We start from the raw sequence: 18095 nt of genomic DNA, 5'->3' as shown, positions 1-18095 counted from the left end.
GATCACATGACTAGAGTCGGTGAGAGTCTCGTCATCCTTGCTTACAAACAGCCTGCTGGCCGCACGCTCACACGGATCTCCTCGTTCTTGGCAGCCGTGGCATATCCAACACTCTTCACCCACGTCAGTGCTCCTCTGGTCTTTCTTATTCCTGGCCCACCGTTCACGGGTGTATCAGGCGATTGAAAGCTCCCTGGCTCCCGTCAGGGGCACCTCTGTCCTCAAAGTGACATTGTTGCCCTCTAACACTTTAAAGAGGCTGTACAGCAGGTGTGCCCAGTGCACCCCATCGTTTGGTCTCTTGGCTGCTGCTCTCACGGGGCTTGGTGGCGGGTGTATGTTGAATGTAGTCTGGCAACCTCCGCGTTTTCTCTGTTTTCCCTGGTGGTGTTTGTTGGTGCAGCTGACAGGACTCTGGTTCATGTTAAGGTCTAATGCTCACTCCGGCTGCAGTCTTTTGATCGTGATCTGTAAGAGCTTCAAGTACTCTTCATCACCGTACCAAACCAAACTCACTGCCATCAGACAGTGACCCTATAGGACAGAGTAGAACTGAAAGCCTCATCTTTCTCCTGTGAAGCGGCTATTGGGTTTGAACAGCTGACCTTGAAGGTAGCAGCCCCACGCCCAACCCACAGCACTACCTGGCTCCTTCACTGAACATACTCAATGCCATCCAGTTGATTCCGGTTCATGGAAGGTGGTTAATCGGATGAGTGACCAATCTAGTCCCTTGCTGGGATTAGTCCCTTGTCGGGGACCTTGCCACCACTTTGGGCCAAATCCTGGTCTCTGAAGATCGGCTGAGACCTAAACCCATCCAGTCAGAGTGAGCCTTAGAACTGAGGCCACTTACACAGGGTGCGGCTACAGGGTTGGAGGCTGAGCCAGCTGCAGCCACCGCATCATTCAGCGGGCGAGCACTGAGCTCACAGGGTGCACCTGCGAAGCACCCACTGCAATCGTGGCAGCAGTGAGAGGCCAAGGGAGCTGAGCGGGGACACCTGGATCCAGCTCCTCTGGGCCTTGCAGTAAATTAGCCTCGTGTTGGTATCTATCATTATAGCGGTTGTTCGGTGCTGCCCAGTGAGTTGCCACTCACAGGGACTCGGCACAACAGAACCAAACACGACCCCTGCTGGATTTACAGTAAGAAAGTATGATTTTAAACAAAGAATAAAACACTGCCCAGCAGAATAAAACTGCTACCCTCACAGTTATGGCTCTGTTTTATATATATAATTTTTTAAAGAGAAATTGGAATCAGGTTTCCTGCTTCTTAAAGCTAAGTGAGTAGAAGCCTGTCTGACTCACCAGCTGCACCCAGCACAACCCCAGACCCGGCCGACTTCCAGGGCCTGACTAGGGATCTGCCTGTTCAGCCAGCAATCTGTGGAGGGGGTGCGGTTCCACCCCACTTTCAGAAACCTCTGTCTGCGACCTGTGGGTCACTCTCATGATATGACAGGGGACACCGGGGCAAGCCTTTTCTGTTTCCAAACTCTTGCTGTGAGTCAGGAGACGTTTTCAGAGCAGAGCAGTGTTCCACTCAGTAACTCAGACATGTTTAGTTTGTGCATCCATTGCAGCCCCCACAAGGGAGCATCATGAATCCCACTCCTTCCCTGGGCTTCCCGTGTCCCCTCACCCTCCTCGCCTGCCCCTTCCTGCCCTCTGAGCGGCTCCCTGGGCAACAGATGCCTTTGGATCTTGCATGGTCGCTTGTTCTAAGGAGTTCCTATCTTTCCGTGTTTCTGTTCCCCTTTTAGTAGTGTGCATTGTTTGGTTGAAAATTGAGCCACGGGGGTGAGTTCATCCCAAGCCTGAGGGTGACAAAGAGCCAATCGTCTCGGTTCTACTGGCCACTACCAGTTCAAAGGACCTGGTCATCCAGGGTTCCGCTGGCCGCTTGCAGACCACGGACCTGGTCATCTCATGGTTTTCCCGGGTGAGCTTTTAAGTAGGCAGCACTGCTGGGAAGAGTGCTTGATGGGGAGAGCCCAGAGCTGCACAGGCGCTCCACGACACAGCCACAGCTCTTTGCTCCTGGTTTCGCGAGTGTGGGTTTATTTAATGACTTACACACCATTCTTCCCTCAAAGGACCTGAGGTGGCTTCGGTCTCTCTCTCTCTCTCTCTCTCTCTCTCACACTCACACACACACACACACACACACACACACACACACACACTATGGAAAATAAGCTGGGATCAAAAGGAGGCCCTTTCCCTGTCTGTCCGTCATAAGGAGCCTGGGTAGCATGGTGGGTTACCAGTTGGGCTACTAACCACAATGTCAGCAGTTCAAAACCACCAGCTGTTCCTGGGGGTGGTGGGAGTGGAAGGCGAGCCCTTATGCTCCATAAAGGGTTGCAGTCTTGGAAACCCACAGGAGCAGCCCTGGGCTGTCCCATAAAGTCCCTGTGAGTTGGAATTGGCTCAATGGCAGCAAGTGAGTTTTCCTTCTTTCTCTCCTTCCGGTCTTCTCCTGGCTTGGCCCAGGATGGCATTCCTGCACCAGCGGAGTCGATCTGGGAACGTCCTACCTTTGAAGAATGGCCCTGTGTGTTTCCTTCAGAACACGGAGCCCAGGGCAGCACTGGGTCCTCATTATTCACGCAGACACAGCTTTCTGCAAAGGACTCAGGCTGGGAGCTCATGGCTCCTGAGCTGGGGGCAGAGGGCAGAGCAACAAGCAGGTTTCCATGGGCACCCCTCCCACACAATTCCTTACTTTAGGAAGTGTTGCAGAGTGCTCCCTACAGATCAGGTGCAGTTATTAGCTCACCTGAGCCTCACGACCAGCCTCTGAGGAAGGGACTGTCGACACCCCTGTCTTTCATCTTTCAGAGAGGACATGGGGGCAGGGAGGGTAAGTCTCTGGATTGAGGGCACACTGTGAGTGGGTGGCAGGGGTGGGATTTCAGCCAAGGCAGTCCAGAGAAACACAATCACAGGAGAGCGCTGGCACAGCTGTTCTGAAGGACAAGCTGCCGAAGAGGCAGCTTCTCCTGGGAGATGGGTTGGCGGTGGCGGTGGGGGTGGGGGACACTGGGAAGCTGCAGCCCAGCTCTCTCCTCTGATGTGGGCCAGACCTGCCCCACTTTCCCTCTCCTGTGAGCTTCTAGAACTAGCATCTCATTCTCCCTCTGTCACCGCCCCCTCTTCACACATGCCTTCCTCGCTCGGTGCCATGCTGAGGACGGGGCCCTTGCCTCCCGACAGCAGGAGCCATGCAAACCCTCTGGACGGGCCCACGTCACAGAAATGGGGTGCCAGGAGAAATGGCTAAGACAGAGAGACCCAGCCCCTGCAGGTCACAGGCGCCTGGGCGCCTCTGTGCTGTGTGGGCACCAGGTGTCCACGGTCCTTGGAGAGGACTTTGCATTGATCCCCATGACGGTGACCATCCTGCCCTAGTGGCTGAGGGGTGAGAACAAGCCCAGTCTGAAACCGCTTCAGCCAGAAGGGGAGTCGTTGGCTTGAGGAGCCGAAAAGTGGAAGTATGAGACAGTCAGTGTGGGTGTGTGGCTGTGAACACATGTGTGTGCATGTGAGCGTGACTGTGAGCACATGCGTGTGAGTGCATGTGTACACATGTGTGTCTGTGAGCTGGTGTGATGTGTACACGTGTGCCTGCAAGCACGTTTGTGCGCGCGTGCGCATACACATGTGAGCATATGCGCCTCACTGGTGGGCAGCCCCATCCCTTCCCCTGCAAGAGCCCCCCTTCCTATCAGATGCATTATTGATTTCCCTTTGTCTAGAAGTAGATAGCTTTTCTAATTAAGCAGTGGCTTTAATTATGCCACAAAGCACATAACATCGATCTTGATTATTAAGACTGGCCCATGGGATGAGAGAGTAAGACTGGCAAATCCAAATTAAACAGGATCATCAAAATGAATGACCTTCTCCCAGAAGTAGCCTACATCCTCACCAGTAATTTCCCCCAGTCATGCGTTCGCAGGGTCTTCGTGCATACTAATTGTTTGAGCTGCCAACAGCTCTAATGAGCGTGGATTTAGTGGACGGTGTGTGTGTGGGGGGAGGTGGGCAGGTACCCTGTGCCCAGTAATCCCCTCACCCATCCTGTGTAGGCAGGAGATGTGGGGGCAAGTGTCTCCATGAGGAGGGGGGCACAAGGTGGTCACCAGGCACACACACCCCATGCCACATGGCTTCTTCCATGGGACAGACCCCTTACTCTCTCTTGGTGGGGCGCAGGCCAGCCTGCAAAGCCACCTCCCACTGTTCTCCAGAGCGGATCCTTCCCCACCGTCCATCCCAGCACTGAGCCCTGGGAGGAGAAGCTTGAGAGTGGGAGTGGCCTCTGGTGAGTCCCCTCTGGGACTGGGCTATGGGCTGGTGGTCGAGCCCCCTGAGGCCTGGCTCACCCCAAAGCAGGCAGGTGAGTGACTGAGACTATCTGCCTAAGGGCTGCTCCCAGCTGTGCCTCCAGTGAGCCCAGCTCACATGGCCCTGCAGGGACACAGATTCCAGGTCCCACAACGTACACCTCACGTATCCCCCCCTGTTCTCCACTCAACGTACCTGGGGGACACCATGCATTACTGCTAGTGCACACTAGGGGGGGCTGTGTGTCTCTTGAGCCCCACAGGGGCGTCTGTCTGTGGGCCTCCAATGCATGGACGTGAAGCTGCTAAGGTGAGTTCTTCCTGGGCCTCTGGGTCAGTCTGGGGAAAGCTTTCTCCAGAGACTCTGTGTGCAAACGTGTGCCATTGCTTACATACATGCTATCTATGTATATGTGTGTGCAGGGGTTACACACTCATGTACGCGTTAATGTTCATGTGTGTGCACATGTGTAGCTTGAGCAATGCACGGAGGGGTGTGTCCATGTGTTCATATGTGTGCACATATGTGGTTGTGTGCCAGTGTGAGTTTGTGCCTGTGGTTATGTCCGTGTGTCTGTTTATGCATACAAGTGGCTGGGTGTGTTTATGTGTGTGTGTGTTGTGGGCCCATGCATGTGTCCACTTGTGTGCTTATGTGTCTGTTCATGAGTGTGTGTGCACGTGTGTATATTTATATGCCCATGCTAGAATGAGTGTGTGCATGTGTCCCTGTATGTGTGTGTATGTGTGTGCCCTGCACGTATGTAAGTGTGCACATGTCTGTGTGTGTACATGGGTGAGCCCTGGAGTGTCCTACTGCTTGTGTGTGGATGAGGGCTGGACCCAGTGAGGCAGGCAGGACCCAGGGTGGGAGGCCGGGGTCCTCCCCCACCAGGGAGCCTCTGTGCTCGCTCCCTGGCATCTTGCCTTCCCCTATGTTGCTCCCGCCGGCAGGAAGGCCAGAGCTGGCTCCAGCCTTGCTCATTCCAGATCCCAGCTCGCCTGCTGTTCCGTAGAGTGGGAGCGTGTCCCACACAGGGCAGACGCTGTCTCCGTGCACTGAGGCCATGCCAGGCAGATGCCCTCACGGTGAGCCCTCCAGGCGTCTCTGCTCCTGCCGGCCAAGACTGGTGTCCTTCACAGCAAGTCTGTGTGTGTCCCATCGTCACGAAGCCATGCTCCTGCTCTGGAGGGACCAGCCCTCTGTCCCAGTGGCGCCCCATAAACCCACAAGTGTCGCTTCCCCTGGGCGGTGGGGACACACCAGCCATGCATTCTAACCATGACCTTGGAAGCCAAGGGACCTCCCCTGCTCCTGCTCTCTGTGGCTTTAGACACCCTCTCAGAAACCCGTCTGAGGGCAGAGCTGCCCTGTCTCTCTGGCTCCGTGTGGGGCATGGACGACCTAGTTGACCTCCTGCCTGTGTTCGCGTCAAGCTCCACAGTCTCCTCCACACTCCTGCCAGGCTGACTGTGCTTGTACTTGCTCAGCCTGTCTGCAGGCAGATCCGAGGACGTGCCTGTCACTGCACTGGACGCCGTGTCCGTGGGAACACAGAGAGGCTGAACTTTGGGAAGTGTGCCTGTCCCAGTCAGTCCTGCTGCTAGTCGATCTCCGGGGATCCGGCAGCATTGGGAGGATTTAAGTGCTCGTGGGGGCTGAGGGTCAGAACAGGACCCAGAGGGTACTCTGCAGGGCCGCTGGGCCTCAGCTGGGAAGAGGGTAGGCCAGGGCCCTCTCCGCTGGGGGGTGGGGGGCCGGCTGGAGCTGTTGGGGGCATCTTTACTTGAGCATCTGGCAGCTGAGACTGACCGTGGCTGGGTGCTTGGGTGGGGCTGTCCCCAGTGCCACGTGGGGCCTCTTCCTGGGTCCAGACTCCCCCACATCTGTCCCAGCCCGCCCTGCCCCCCACCTCTCCCTGCCCACCTGCCGGCCTCGGCTGACCGAGCTGTGCTCTTGTTGGTCTCTCGTTCTTTCCAAGCACCATGAACTTGGTTTCTGTTCCCATCCGACAGAGCCTGGCAAGAGCCCTGTGGTTCTGCTCACAGAGTCTTCCTCAGCCCACCTGGAGCCCTTGCCCCTGGAGCCCTCTGCTCCCTCTGGGAGGCCACTTCTCTCAGAGGAGGTGCGTGGGAGCCAGGCTGGACGCCAGGGCTGGGGAGGGAGGTATCAGGATGGCACATTGAAACAATGTGACCTAGACAGCAGGAAGTGGGCACGAGGTGGGGCTGGCCGAGGTGCCCACACAGGAGAACGCTGTGTTTACACAGCCAAGCACCACAGGGCAGCACAAGAAATCACAGCTGTTTGCAGCGGTCTGGGCACCTGCCAGGCTGCTGACTCGACCACAAAATTGTCAGGCTCCTTTTCCACTTAGAGTCACGATCGGCACCCATGGGAGCAGCAGGCAAGAAATCAAATGACAACCCCTGAGCTCAGCTTTTGGCCAAACAGCAATCAGGCCGGGCTGCAAGGGGCCAGTCACACCAGGGAGGCTCTCGGTCCTTGGAACAGCCGCCCTTCGGAGACCAGGAAGGCAGTCTGCCCAAGGGCGGGGAGAAGGGCACGGGGGCCCAGGGAGGAAGGTGGGAGGGGCTGTGACGTGCTGGGGACTGCGGTCAGGGCCACCAATCAGCATGTGTACAAACTGCTGCGCGGAAGACCAATTTTCTCTGTGAACTTTCACGGAGATCACAGTAAAATGTTAGAAAGAAACCAAAGAAAGATGGGCAGCTTTTAGGCCAAGGAGCATCGGGCGCATCGGGTGCACAAAGACCTCGCTGAAGTTTTGAAAAGACAAGATCGCACCTTGAGGACGAAGGTGCACCCGGGTCTTCCAGTGAGCTCGTATGCATGTGGAAACTGGACCATGAACAAGGGTGCCCGAAGAAGGAATAATATATTCAAAATGTCCTGGCTGAGAATATTGAACACAGTGTGAAAATCTGAGGGGAGCCCTGTTGACAAAGAGGTCAGACCTGTAAAACGCTAACCCCAACATCAGCAGGTTGAATCCACCAACGCTGCACCGGAGAGAGAGATGAGGCCACCTGCTGCCAGGAGTGTTCCAGCCTTGGAAGGATGATAGGGCGGTCAGCGCTGCCCTGCAGGCTTGCTGTGAGTCCACATCGACTCCATGGCAGTGGCTCTGGGTTTGGGATGGACTTCCAGAGGAGCAAACACATCAGGGGCGTCAAAAAGCTCGCGGGGAAACAGACTGACAAGAGAATGGGATTTTCCAAGGACCTTTCTAAAGCCCCCTCACTTTATTCTGTACATGTCAGGTCAGCAGAAGTCAGAGACCATGCGGAGGCAACTGACAACAAGGGCAATCGCTGGAGAAGCGCACATGAGTCATGGTGCTGGTGGCCAGAAACAGAGTCCAGTCTGCCTTGGAAGAAGCAGGGTTAGAAGGCGCTGAGCGCACAGGCAAGGATGGTGAACTTTGCCTCCTGTTCTTTGGACATGTGATCGGGAGAGACCAGTTCCCGGAGAAGGACACCATGCTTCGTGAAGTAGAAAGCCAGGGGAAAAGGCGAAAACCCTGGATGAGATGGACTGATGCAGTGGCTGCAGCAATGGACCCAAACACAGCAACGCCGGATGGCACGGCACCTGTTAACACTTACCAGCAACAACAACAAGCCAAGACGTTGCCCTGAGCCTCCACCCAATCAGCCAACTTCTAGCAACCAGCCGTGGAAGCCCCCGCGGCACAGCTGTGCTAGGAGTTGAAGTGATAGCACCTGGGTTGCGGTGTGCTGTCCCATCCACGTCAGGAGCCCGCGGTGAGTGCCAGAGTGCCACGGGGCTGGGCATGCGAGCCTGTCTGCAACATGGCAAAGAAAGGTGTGGGGTCATGGCTCAGGGGAACAACGACCAACCGCAGCAGAGGTGGGGTTGGCCACACACACACACACACACACACACACTGGACGGTGGGCTATGTGAGAATATCCCTCATCCTTTTCGTTGTGGTGAAAGGTAGATAGCAGGACATTTTCCGTTTCAGTCAGTTTTCTGTGTGCAGTCAGGGACGCCGTGTTCATCGAGCTGTGCAACTGCCACCCCTTCCGCTTCCAGACGCTTCCACAGCAATTCTTTTTCTTAAATCAGCTTTAGGGACAAAGGTTTTTATTGCTCCATTCATCTTCATCCCTTACGTACATTTGCTGAATCTCCCTTTCTTCCTGCTCACTATCCAATACAAATAATTTTAGAAAAACGCAAAGGAGTTCTATTATATGTAAAAGAGATTTTTTTCTTTCAAATTAAAAAAATGCAAATTAGCCCTGGTCAAAATTTCGGCCTATGAACGGCGCTGTTTCTAACTTAGCCAACAATTGTTGAACTACAAGTGTTTGTGATGAGTGTAATTTGTTAAATGAGTTGTAATAGGAAGTCAGACACGACATGGCCCATTGGGAAAAGAAAGGTGATACAGAGCTGTCCTGATCCCGGAGGCCCACTCACATGTGCCCCCTGTGGCCGTGGTCGTAGGCCGTGGCTCATTAACTGACGCCTCATCCAGCGCGGCCTTTCCTGGTGGCCACAGGAGCGGGCCTGCGTTGCGCGGTGGCAGAGCCAAGCTCCCTCTGCCCCCCTACAGCCCTTCCTGCCCATCTTGTCCAGCTCAGGCAGCCCAGGCGTTTCTGCACAAGGTGTCTGCCTTTCCCCATGCCTTGGCTTTGCCTCCTCCTTTGAGAGGGTGGGGTTGGTCCCTAAGAAAGACACCAGACCCCACAGACTGTGGTAAGATCTTGCTACCTGATGGCACCTCCCAAGAAAAGCCCCACAGGCACGTGCAGGGGACATTACGAGTTCAGTACCAGACCATCACCATACAGCAGACACTGCCATAAAGCGGGTCACACACATGCTTTGGCTCCCGGAGCACAGGCGGGTGGCGGTGACTCTGCTCGGCAGGCTGTGAGCCCAGCAGTGGCTGTTGGGAAAATGGTGCCGGTAGTCTTGCTTGCTCGATGGAAGGGTTGCCGCAAACCGTCCATTTGTTTGTGTGCTGTGGGGGCGAATCTAACTCGCAGTGACCCCACCTGGCCGAGCAGAACTGCCCACCAGGCGTCCCGGGCTGCCACCCCCACCCCCACCCCCTACCGTGGAGTCACAGCCTGAATTTAGAGCTCTCCCTCCAAGGGGAGGCTTTCTTCCTCTGCCAGCTCCTTGTTTCAGTGCCTGTGGGCTGGTCCGTGTGTCTGGGTGTCCGTCCGTCTTCCCCAGGGTCCAGGAGGCTCAGCGCAAGAACCATGAACCCAAAGGATGTGCTTTTCTTTCTTAGCTCTTCTTTGGCGGCGCTTCTCAGGTCTCTGATCTCTGCTCCCTTGTTTGTTGTTGTTGTTGTTGTTAGGTGCCATCGGGTCTGATCTCACCAGTAGGCATCCCGCGCATCACTGAATGAAATACTGCCCGAGCAGTCCATCTCTTTGAGGGCTGCCTCTACTTTGCCCAGCACGCCGTATTCCCCAGGGACCGGCTCCTGACAGTGTGCCAGAGCATGCAAGACAGCATCGCACCATCCTGGCCTCCCAGGGGAACTTACTTCTTACAAGAAATATTTGTTTGTCTTTTTTTGGCAATTTGTGGTATTTTCGATATTCTTCACCGGTACCACAACTCTCCTTTGGTCGTCCTTATTCAGTGTCCAGTTTTCACATGCATATGACGCAATTGAAAACACCATGGCTTGGGACAGGCCCACCTTAGTCCTCAGAGTCACATCCTTGCTCTTCAACACACTGAAGGGTTTATGCTTCAGATCTACCCAAGGCAACATGTCTTTTCACTTCCTGACTGCTGCTTCCCTGAGCACCGACTATGGATTCAAGCAAATGAAGTCCTGGGTAACTTCCATCTTTTCTCCATTCATCATGATCTGACCTATTGGTCCAATTGTGAAGATTTTGGTCTTCTTTGTTATTTATTTCTTTATTAAAAGATCATTTTATTGGGGGCTGTCACAGTTCTTATAACAATCCATACATTAATTGTATCAAGCATATTTGTACATATGTTGCCATCCTTCTTTTCTAGACATTTACTTTCTATTGAACGCTTGGTATCAGCTCTTCTTTTTTTCCCTCCCCCCGTGACCCCTTGATAAATTATAAATCATAATTGTTTTCATATCATACACCGATCCCTGTCTTTGCACTGAATTGTAATCCACACTGAATGCTGCAATCCTTGATCTTCATCAAGTGTTTCAAGTCCTCCTCACTTGCAGCAAGCAAGGTTTATTGTCTTCATATCACTAGTTATTAATAAGTCTTCCCCAAAACCTGATGTTGTCTTCTTCTTCCTACAACCCAGCTTCTTGGATTATTTGCTCAGCATACAGATTGAGTAAGTACGGTGAAAGGCTACAACCCCGATGCACACATTTCCTGTTTTAAATGTCCACACCACTGCCTCTTGATTCATGACAAGCTCTGTGTGAGCACAAGGAAATGTTGTAGCATCCCCATGCTTCTCAAGGCCACCCACAGTTTATGGTCCACACAGTCAAATGCCTTGGCACAGTCACTAAAGCAGAACTATACATCTTCCTGTTATGCTTAGCCAAGATCCATCTGACATCTGCCACGGTGTCCCTTGTTCCATGTCCTCTTCTGAATCTGGCAGCTCCCTGTCAATGCACTGCTGTGCCGATTGTCAGATGATCTTCAGCAAAATTCCACTTGCATGTGATATCAGTATCATTCTATAATTTGAGCGCTCTGTTGAGTCACCTTTCTTTGGAATGGGTACAGATATGGATCTCTTCTGGTCAGGTGGCCAAGTGGCTGTCTTCCAGATTTCTTGGCACAGACAAGTGAGTGCTTCCAGAGCTCCATCAGCTTGCTGACACATTTCAATGGCTGGTCCATCAGTTCCTGGAGGCTTGTTTTTGGTGGATGCTTTCAGTGCAGCTTGAACTTCTTCCTTCAGACTTTTGGTTCTTGATCATACGCTACCTCCTGAAATGGTAGAACGTCAACCAGTTCCTCTTGGTATAGTGACTCTGTGTGTTCTTTCCATAGTTTCTTGATGCTTCCTGCATCATTCAATATTTTGCCCATAGAATCTTTTAATATTGCAACTCGGGGCTTGGATGTTTTCACGAGTCCTCTCCATTTCAGATGTGTTGAGTATGTTCTTCCTTTCTGGTTTCCTAACTCTAGGTCTTTGCACGTTTCATTATAGTATTTTACTTGGTCTTCTTGAGCTGCTCTTTGGAATTTTCCATTCAGCTCTTTGGCTCCATCGGTTCTTCTATTTGCTTTAGCTACTCTATGATTGAGAGCAAATTTCAGAGTCTTTTCTGATATGCACTTTAACATTTTCTTTCTTGCTTTCTTCATGCACGCTGTTCTCAATGTCCTCCCACAGCCCAGCAGGCCTTCTGCCACGAGGCTCCACTGGGTCACATCTCTTCCTGAGGTGTTTTCCCACAGACAGTGTCCATCTGACTTCTGTGCATCCATCTGGGGAAGTCCATGTCTGTCGTCACCTTAGTGTTGTTGACCAGAGACGTTTGCTATGAACAACTAAGTCGGTTGTGCAGAATTCCATCACGTGATCGATCTCCAGCTGTGATTCTGTCACCAAGACCCTATTTCCCAACTCTGTTCTTTCCTCTTTGTTTACATTTGCATTCCAATCGCCAAGAATTATCAGTACATCTCAGTTGCATATTTGATCATTCTCAGACTGAAGACGTTGGTAGAATTCTTTAATTTCTACATCGCTAGCTTTTGTGGTTGGTGTGTAAATTTGAATAATAGTTGCATTAACTGCATTCTCTTGCACGTGGGTATGTCCAATCCCATCACAGACAGCATTGTACTTCAAGGTAGATTTTGACATGTCCTTTCTGACAATGAACTCAATGCCATTCCCAGCATGTGATTTTCTGATTCAAAGTGGCTCAAACCAGTTCATTTCCGCTCACGGATGCCTCAGATATTGATCTTTGTGGGTTCCGTTTCATTGTTGACAACCTTCGGCTTTCTTGCATTCATACTTCGTCCATGCCAAGTTCCAGTTAGGAGTAGCTGTTTCTTCTCATTTTGAGTTGTGACCGTCCGCAAATGAAGGTCCCGAAGGCTCCACTCCCGCAAGCTGCGCTCCATTCACCTTCCCGAGGTGGACCTGACCTTGAGAAAGCAGCTCCTGCACGGTCACACTTCGAGTGCTTTCTGACCCCGGGGCCCGTCCTCCAGCACAGTCTCTGACAAAGTGCTGCGTCCATTCGTTAGGCCTTCTGACCGTGTGTCCACCCTGTGCATGGTGTCCTCCGAAGTGGGCAGCCAAGTCCCTCGTCACTGTCTGTTCTTCATCTGGAGGCTCCGCTGAACGCTGTTGACTCTGGCGACCCTGCTGCCATTTGAATTCCCAGCGACAGTTTCCCGCCTCCCAGCTATAAAAGCCGCCACAACACGATGAACTGACAGACAAGGGTTGGCTCACGTGTTTGATCTCCTGTATATCTCCAGAAATTGACTCAAGGTTCAGCCCAGCCCTGTAGATGCCATCCTGCCTCACGCACATGGCCGCCTCCATTTCTGCCTCACTCTTGTCACAGAGGGGAGGGTTTACCACACATGAGATCATCACATCGGATCACAGAGTGGAGGGTAAGTTCACCGAGGATCATGGCCAAGCGGAGTTGACACATACTCTGGGACGCACAATCCAGTCCGTAACGGTGGCAACATTCTCACCATGCACGCAGGAGGCTCTGTGCAGTCTCCAGCCAATACACCTCGTGGCTAGCTGGCGTCTGTCTGTCAGTGGAGGGAGGTGGCTTGTAGCTCAGGTGTGGAACACATTTCAGAGGAGCTTCCAGACTAAGATGGACTAAGAGGAAAGGCCTGGGTACTCATTTCCTGAGACAGGGCTACTCAGGCCAGCCCCCAGCTTGCTCCACTCATCAGCCACGGCTCCGCCCAGGAGCATGTGCGTGCTCACACAGATGCTGGGTCTGGCTGGTCTGATCCGTGACACACAGAATGTCCTCTGATCCAGATCCAGAGGTGCTCGCTGTGTGACCGGCCTGGTACTCATCTGTCCATGTTCCAGGGAGCCCGGCTGGTGCGGTGCAAGCTTCAGGGCCGGCGTTCAGCCCACCAGCCTCTCCTCGGGAGAAAATGAGGCCGTCATCGTCTTCCACAAAGATTTACACACTCAGGAACCCCACGAAGCAGTTCTACCCTGTCCTGCAGGGCCACTGTGAGTTGGACCACCTGGATGGCAGTGGACACAGTCCTTTTGAACATGGGCTGTCCTGACAGAAAGGTTGGCTCAGCACTGGACCTGTAACAGATGTGAGCCCAGCCGGTGTGTTCTTGTGGGAAGGACTCAGCGCAGCATGGTTTCTTGGGAAAGGTTTCTTCTAGGCTGAAGCAGGGGAGGGATCACCTGCCAACACCACCAGTCCAGGTGGCCCAGCCAGGCGGTCCATGGGATGAGAAGGGAGAGTGTGGAGCAGGCAGGTTTAGATGGTCCAGATCCCTGGCTGGGTTTGGCAGACATGCACGGCCAGTCCCTCCAGCCGGAGGTGAGGATTGAGCTCAGAGAGCCATCTCTCTCGCTGGGTTCAATGCAGATCTAGCCAACCTGTGCTGCTCCCCAGCCTGGTAGACACCTGTTGACCCCTGACTCCCACTGCCCTGTTGCTTCTGCTATTTCGTGTCCTGTGGTCTCCGTGCTGCCTCAGTCCCACAGTTCCAGAGTCAGGAATGATGCAAGCCAATCCTGTTTGTCCCAGGCCATAGCGAGCGGTTCACGGAAGGGCTCCTCATCCAATCAGACGTAAGGATGCTGCGACAAGAGGCGTGTCCTAGACTGGAGGTGTGTTCCTCCTGGACTTGGCATGGGTGAGGAGAGGGCATTTGGGACTAAGCCCTTTCTCTGCAGCACGGAGCTGAGAAGAGTAGGAAGAGAGGCGTGCCTGCTGCTGATGTGCTCTGAGCCCTGATCAAGCCACACCTGAATCAGACAAGCCTCTAGATGTCTCGCATATGCAAACCCCAAACACAACAGATCACCTTTATGTGGGAGCCAATTTGGGAACCCTTTTCCATTCCCAGCCTTGTTCTAGGTGGACTGAAAAGCTGGGAGCTTATCTAGAAGATCCAGTGTCCCACTAGCCTCTGGGGCGTCATCCCACTCCCCACCTTCCCCCATCCCAAGTGGCCAGCAGACTAGAAATTTTGTGTCCATCCATGGACCACAGGACCAACCCAGAGCTGCAGGAATCATACCTTTGGGACAGTGGGACCTGCAGGTGTCGCCGAGACCAGTAGTTAAAGGCTATTGGCATTTGGCAATGGAAGAGCCAGCGACCTGGAGCTCACATCTCAACCAGGAGGCGTGCGCGCATGCGTGTGTGTGTGTGTGTGTGTGTGTGTGTGTGTGTGTGTGATGTGAAGGGTGCCCTCCCGAGATAGTGCCGACTCAGTTTCCTCTGAGCTCCCCGGCCTCGGGACTCCAAGAGCAGGAGATGGTCCAGGCTGCCAGACACTCCCCGTGATGCTCTCTCTGCTGGGTCATCACAGAAGTGGGTGGGCACCGCCCCACCTTGCCATGCTGGCACTTGCTCTGATCCAGCACTATCCTGGGTGGCCTTTGCGCTTCATCCCAACTCAGGCATCCCCTCCTTGAGGACGCCTCCCCCCCGCTGCTGTTGCGGTCCTCCAGTGCCCATCTGAGCCTGTCACCTGCTGCACCTGCATCACAGCCCTGGCCACTTACGTGTCTGCTTATCATCCAGGCCCCGAGAAATGCCACGTGCAGGAGCAGGTGCTCCATCATGCGGGCAACTCCTTTGTGCGTGGGCCCTCCTCCACTTTGTGGACCCCCCATCATCTTCGGGACCCCCTTCTGCCTCGCAGACCCTTCCTCCATCTCATAGGCTTCTCTTCCAGCTTTCAGGCCCCTCCCTTGTCTCATGAGCCCCCCTTCTAGTGGACACCCACCTCCAGGTGATGGTGGAGTGGCTGCCGAGGCCTGGTGGGGAGGGGTCTCACGCCTTGCCTCTCTCACTGGCATACCCAAAGGCTCGGGGAGTCGCTTCTCAGAGCCCAAGGCGCTGGGGCCCCGCATCCCCTCCCTCCTGGCTCCAGACGAGTGCCCCTCTCCATTCTCCCCTCTCATGGTCACCCCTCCTTCAGTTCGAGTGCATGGCTGGCCCGGGAGACCCCTCCAGGGACTCCTGTGTCCCTTCATGCCCCAGCTGACCTGACTCCACCTGCCCTCAGGTGCAGACACATGTCTTACCGTGAGGGCCTGCCCCAGATCTCCGTGGTCTTCATCTTCGTCAACGAAGCCCTCTCGGTCATCCTGCGGTCAGTGCACAGCGTGGTCAATCACACCCCGTCCCAGCTCCTCAAAGAGGTCATCCTGGTCGACGACAACAGTGACAATGGTGAGGGGACGGGCCTGGCGCTGGATACTGGGCTCCAGGCTGTCTCTTGGAGGGGCCACCATGCAGCTCCTAGTCCCATGGGGGAGGCTCCAGTCCACTCGGAGAAAGGCCAGGTGATCAGCTTCCGTGAAGATGACCACAAGGGAAGTCCCCGGGGAAGCCCTTCTCTGGAACACGTGGGGCTCCACTGCTTAGGCCCCAGACTCAGCGCCCCACCCCACCCCGTTCTCCAGACAGGCCATGTTGGCTCCGGCCTACAGACAAGGCCTCCTCTCCCTGCACCTGTCACTCTCCTCCCGATGCCAGGAGCCCCACGTCCATGCTTGGGCCTTTCTGAGTGTCTGTGGCCCCTGGGCTCGGAGCCCACCCCCAGCCCCCACCCCCAGTGCAGCTGCTTGCTTCATGGCCGTGTGCCGGGCCCCCTTCCTGTGCTTCCGGCTCACACTGGCCAGCCTCATCAGGTGCCCAGGGGAGCCAGCGCTCTGCTGACCCTTCCCTGAGGGGCCATGGGCTGATGCTTCGCTGCCTCTCCCTCCAGTGGAGCTCAAGTTCAACCTGGACCAGTACGTCCATAAGCGGTACCCCGGCCTCGTGAAGATCGTCCGGAACAGCAGGCGTGAGGGCTTGACCCGGGCCCGGCTGCAGGGCTGGAAGGCGGCCACCGCCCCGGTCGTTGGCTTCTTTGATGCCCACGTGGAGTTTAACACAGGCTGGTGAGGGCCAGGAGGGCGAGGGAGAGTGCCTGCTTTGGGGGGGGGGGGCACTTGGCGGGGAAGGGTAGGGAGACGTGGGCAGGTCCCCTTCAGGGTCTCCTTGAGGCTCCAGGACAGAGGGTGGCCCGGGTGGCCGGGACCCTCCCGTCTGTTCTGCATGCGGAGGTCTTCTGTCGGCCTGGCCTTGGCGCCCTGAAGACACCGCGTGGGCTGTGGGTGTGGACTTGGCATGAGAGCCCAGCACCTAACCCACAGCACTGCCGGGCCTCCTTCAAATGTGCCGTAGTATGAAGAAAAAGCCGGGAACATTCCGAGGGTGGCTGGCATGGGGCACAGAGACGCAAAGTGAGGGGCTGTTGTGGACAAGGATGCGGAGAGCCTCACCCCAACCTTCCATCGAGAAAAAACAAACCACCTGAGCTGGGAGGGTGGGGGGAGGGTTGGAAGGAGGCTGCCAGGGGTCACCCCCTGTGGCCCCACACTGCAGTCCAGGCAAGCCTGTCCGGCCAGGGGCAGTTTTGTGTGTGCGCAGCTTCTTCTTTACTGCTTCTCACGGCAGCCAGCGCTGCGGCTGCAAAGACCGCCCCTTGTTAGCAGATGCGACATTTAGAGAAACACTTTGCTGGTAGCAATTAAGTAATCAGGCGTAGAGACAGGTACACAGCAGTGCGCCCGAGCAGGAGGGAGCATGGGGCGCGTGCGCTGCTCCCGCCAGCAGGGCCCCCTGCCTGAGCCTGTCCATTCCCTCCCCCTTGCTGTAGCCTCTGGGCCACCCTGCAATGCTTGGAGAATACCTCTCAGACTCTAGCTGGGTGCTGGGGTCTGTGTGGCCCCTCATCTTTGGGGACACCCACATAGGGAAATGAAGTGATGAACTGGGAACTCTCTGTGACCCACAGTGGGGACCCCACATGGAGAAATGAGGCCTGCCCTGGGGAGTCTCTGAGACCCCACAGTGGGGACCCCACATGGAGAAATGAGGCCTGCCCTGGGGAGTCTCTGTGACCCACAGTGGGGACCCCACATGGAGAAATGAGGCCTGCCCTGGGGAGTCTGAGACCCCACAGTGGGGACCCCACATGGAGAAATGAGGCCTGCCCTGGGGAGTCTGAGACCCCACAGGGGCACTTGAAACTCCACTCTTTCCGTGTTCAGCTGAGCGTGTCAGTGGTGTGCACCGAGGTCACTGCACCATCTGCCCACCTTTCCTGGCTGGCCTATGGCCCACCTCTCCCTAGGGCTCTGCTCCAGCCGCCCAGCCTGCTGGCTGGTTCCCACATACGCATCCAGGGGCTCTGCCCACTTGCTCCCCTCTCTCCCTGTCACCCCCCACCCCCTGCCTCCTCTCAGAGCAGCACTGTGAACCCTACTGAAAACCACAGCAACTGGATGCCCTGCAGGACAGAGACAGAGTGGATTCCCCATGGCTGCCCTGCAGGACAGACAGACAGAGTGGACTCCCCATGGCCACCCTGCAGGACAGACAGACAGAGTAAAGCTGTCCATGGCCGCCCTGCAGGACAGACAGACAGAGTGGACTCCCCATGACCGCCCTGCAGGACAGACAGACAGAGTGGACTCCCCATGGCCGCCCTGCA

The 18095-nt window shown here is 55.1% G+C and overlaps 1 protein-coding gene across 1 annotated transcript in view; it reads left to right on the top strand.

Annotated features, from left to right (window-relative positions):
• The window catches only part of GALNT9 (polypeptide N-acetylgalactosaminyltransferase 9), a 77320-nt gene that overhangs the window by 21128 nt on the left and 38097 nt on the right, over positions 1 to 18095 (top strand). The window contains exons 3-4 of the mRNA XM_004709626.2: positions 15618 to 15784; positions 16323 to 16497. Coding sequence (XP_004709683.1) covers positions 15618 to 15784; positions 16323 to 16497 — 342 coding nt within the window. The remainder of the gene's footprint in view (positions 1 to 15617; positions 15785 to 16322; positions 16498 to 18095) is intronic.

The sequence above is a fragment of the Echinops telfairi genome, unplaced genomic scaffold, assembly GCF_000313985.2.
Source record: "Echinops telfairi isolate 266 unplaced genomic scaffold, ASM31398v2 ScPeMD7_7412;HRSCAF=8450, whole genome shotgun sequence".
Lineage (NCBI taxonomy): Eukaryota > Metazoa > Chordata > Mammalia > Afrosoricida > Tenrecidae > Echinops > Echinops telfairi.
This window is presented reverse-complemented; position numbering and strand designations above follow the sequence as displayed.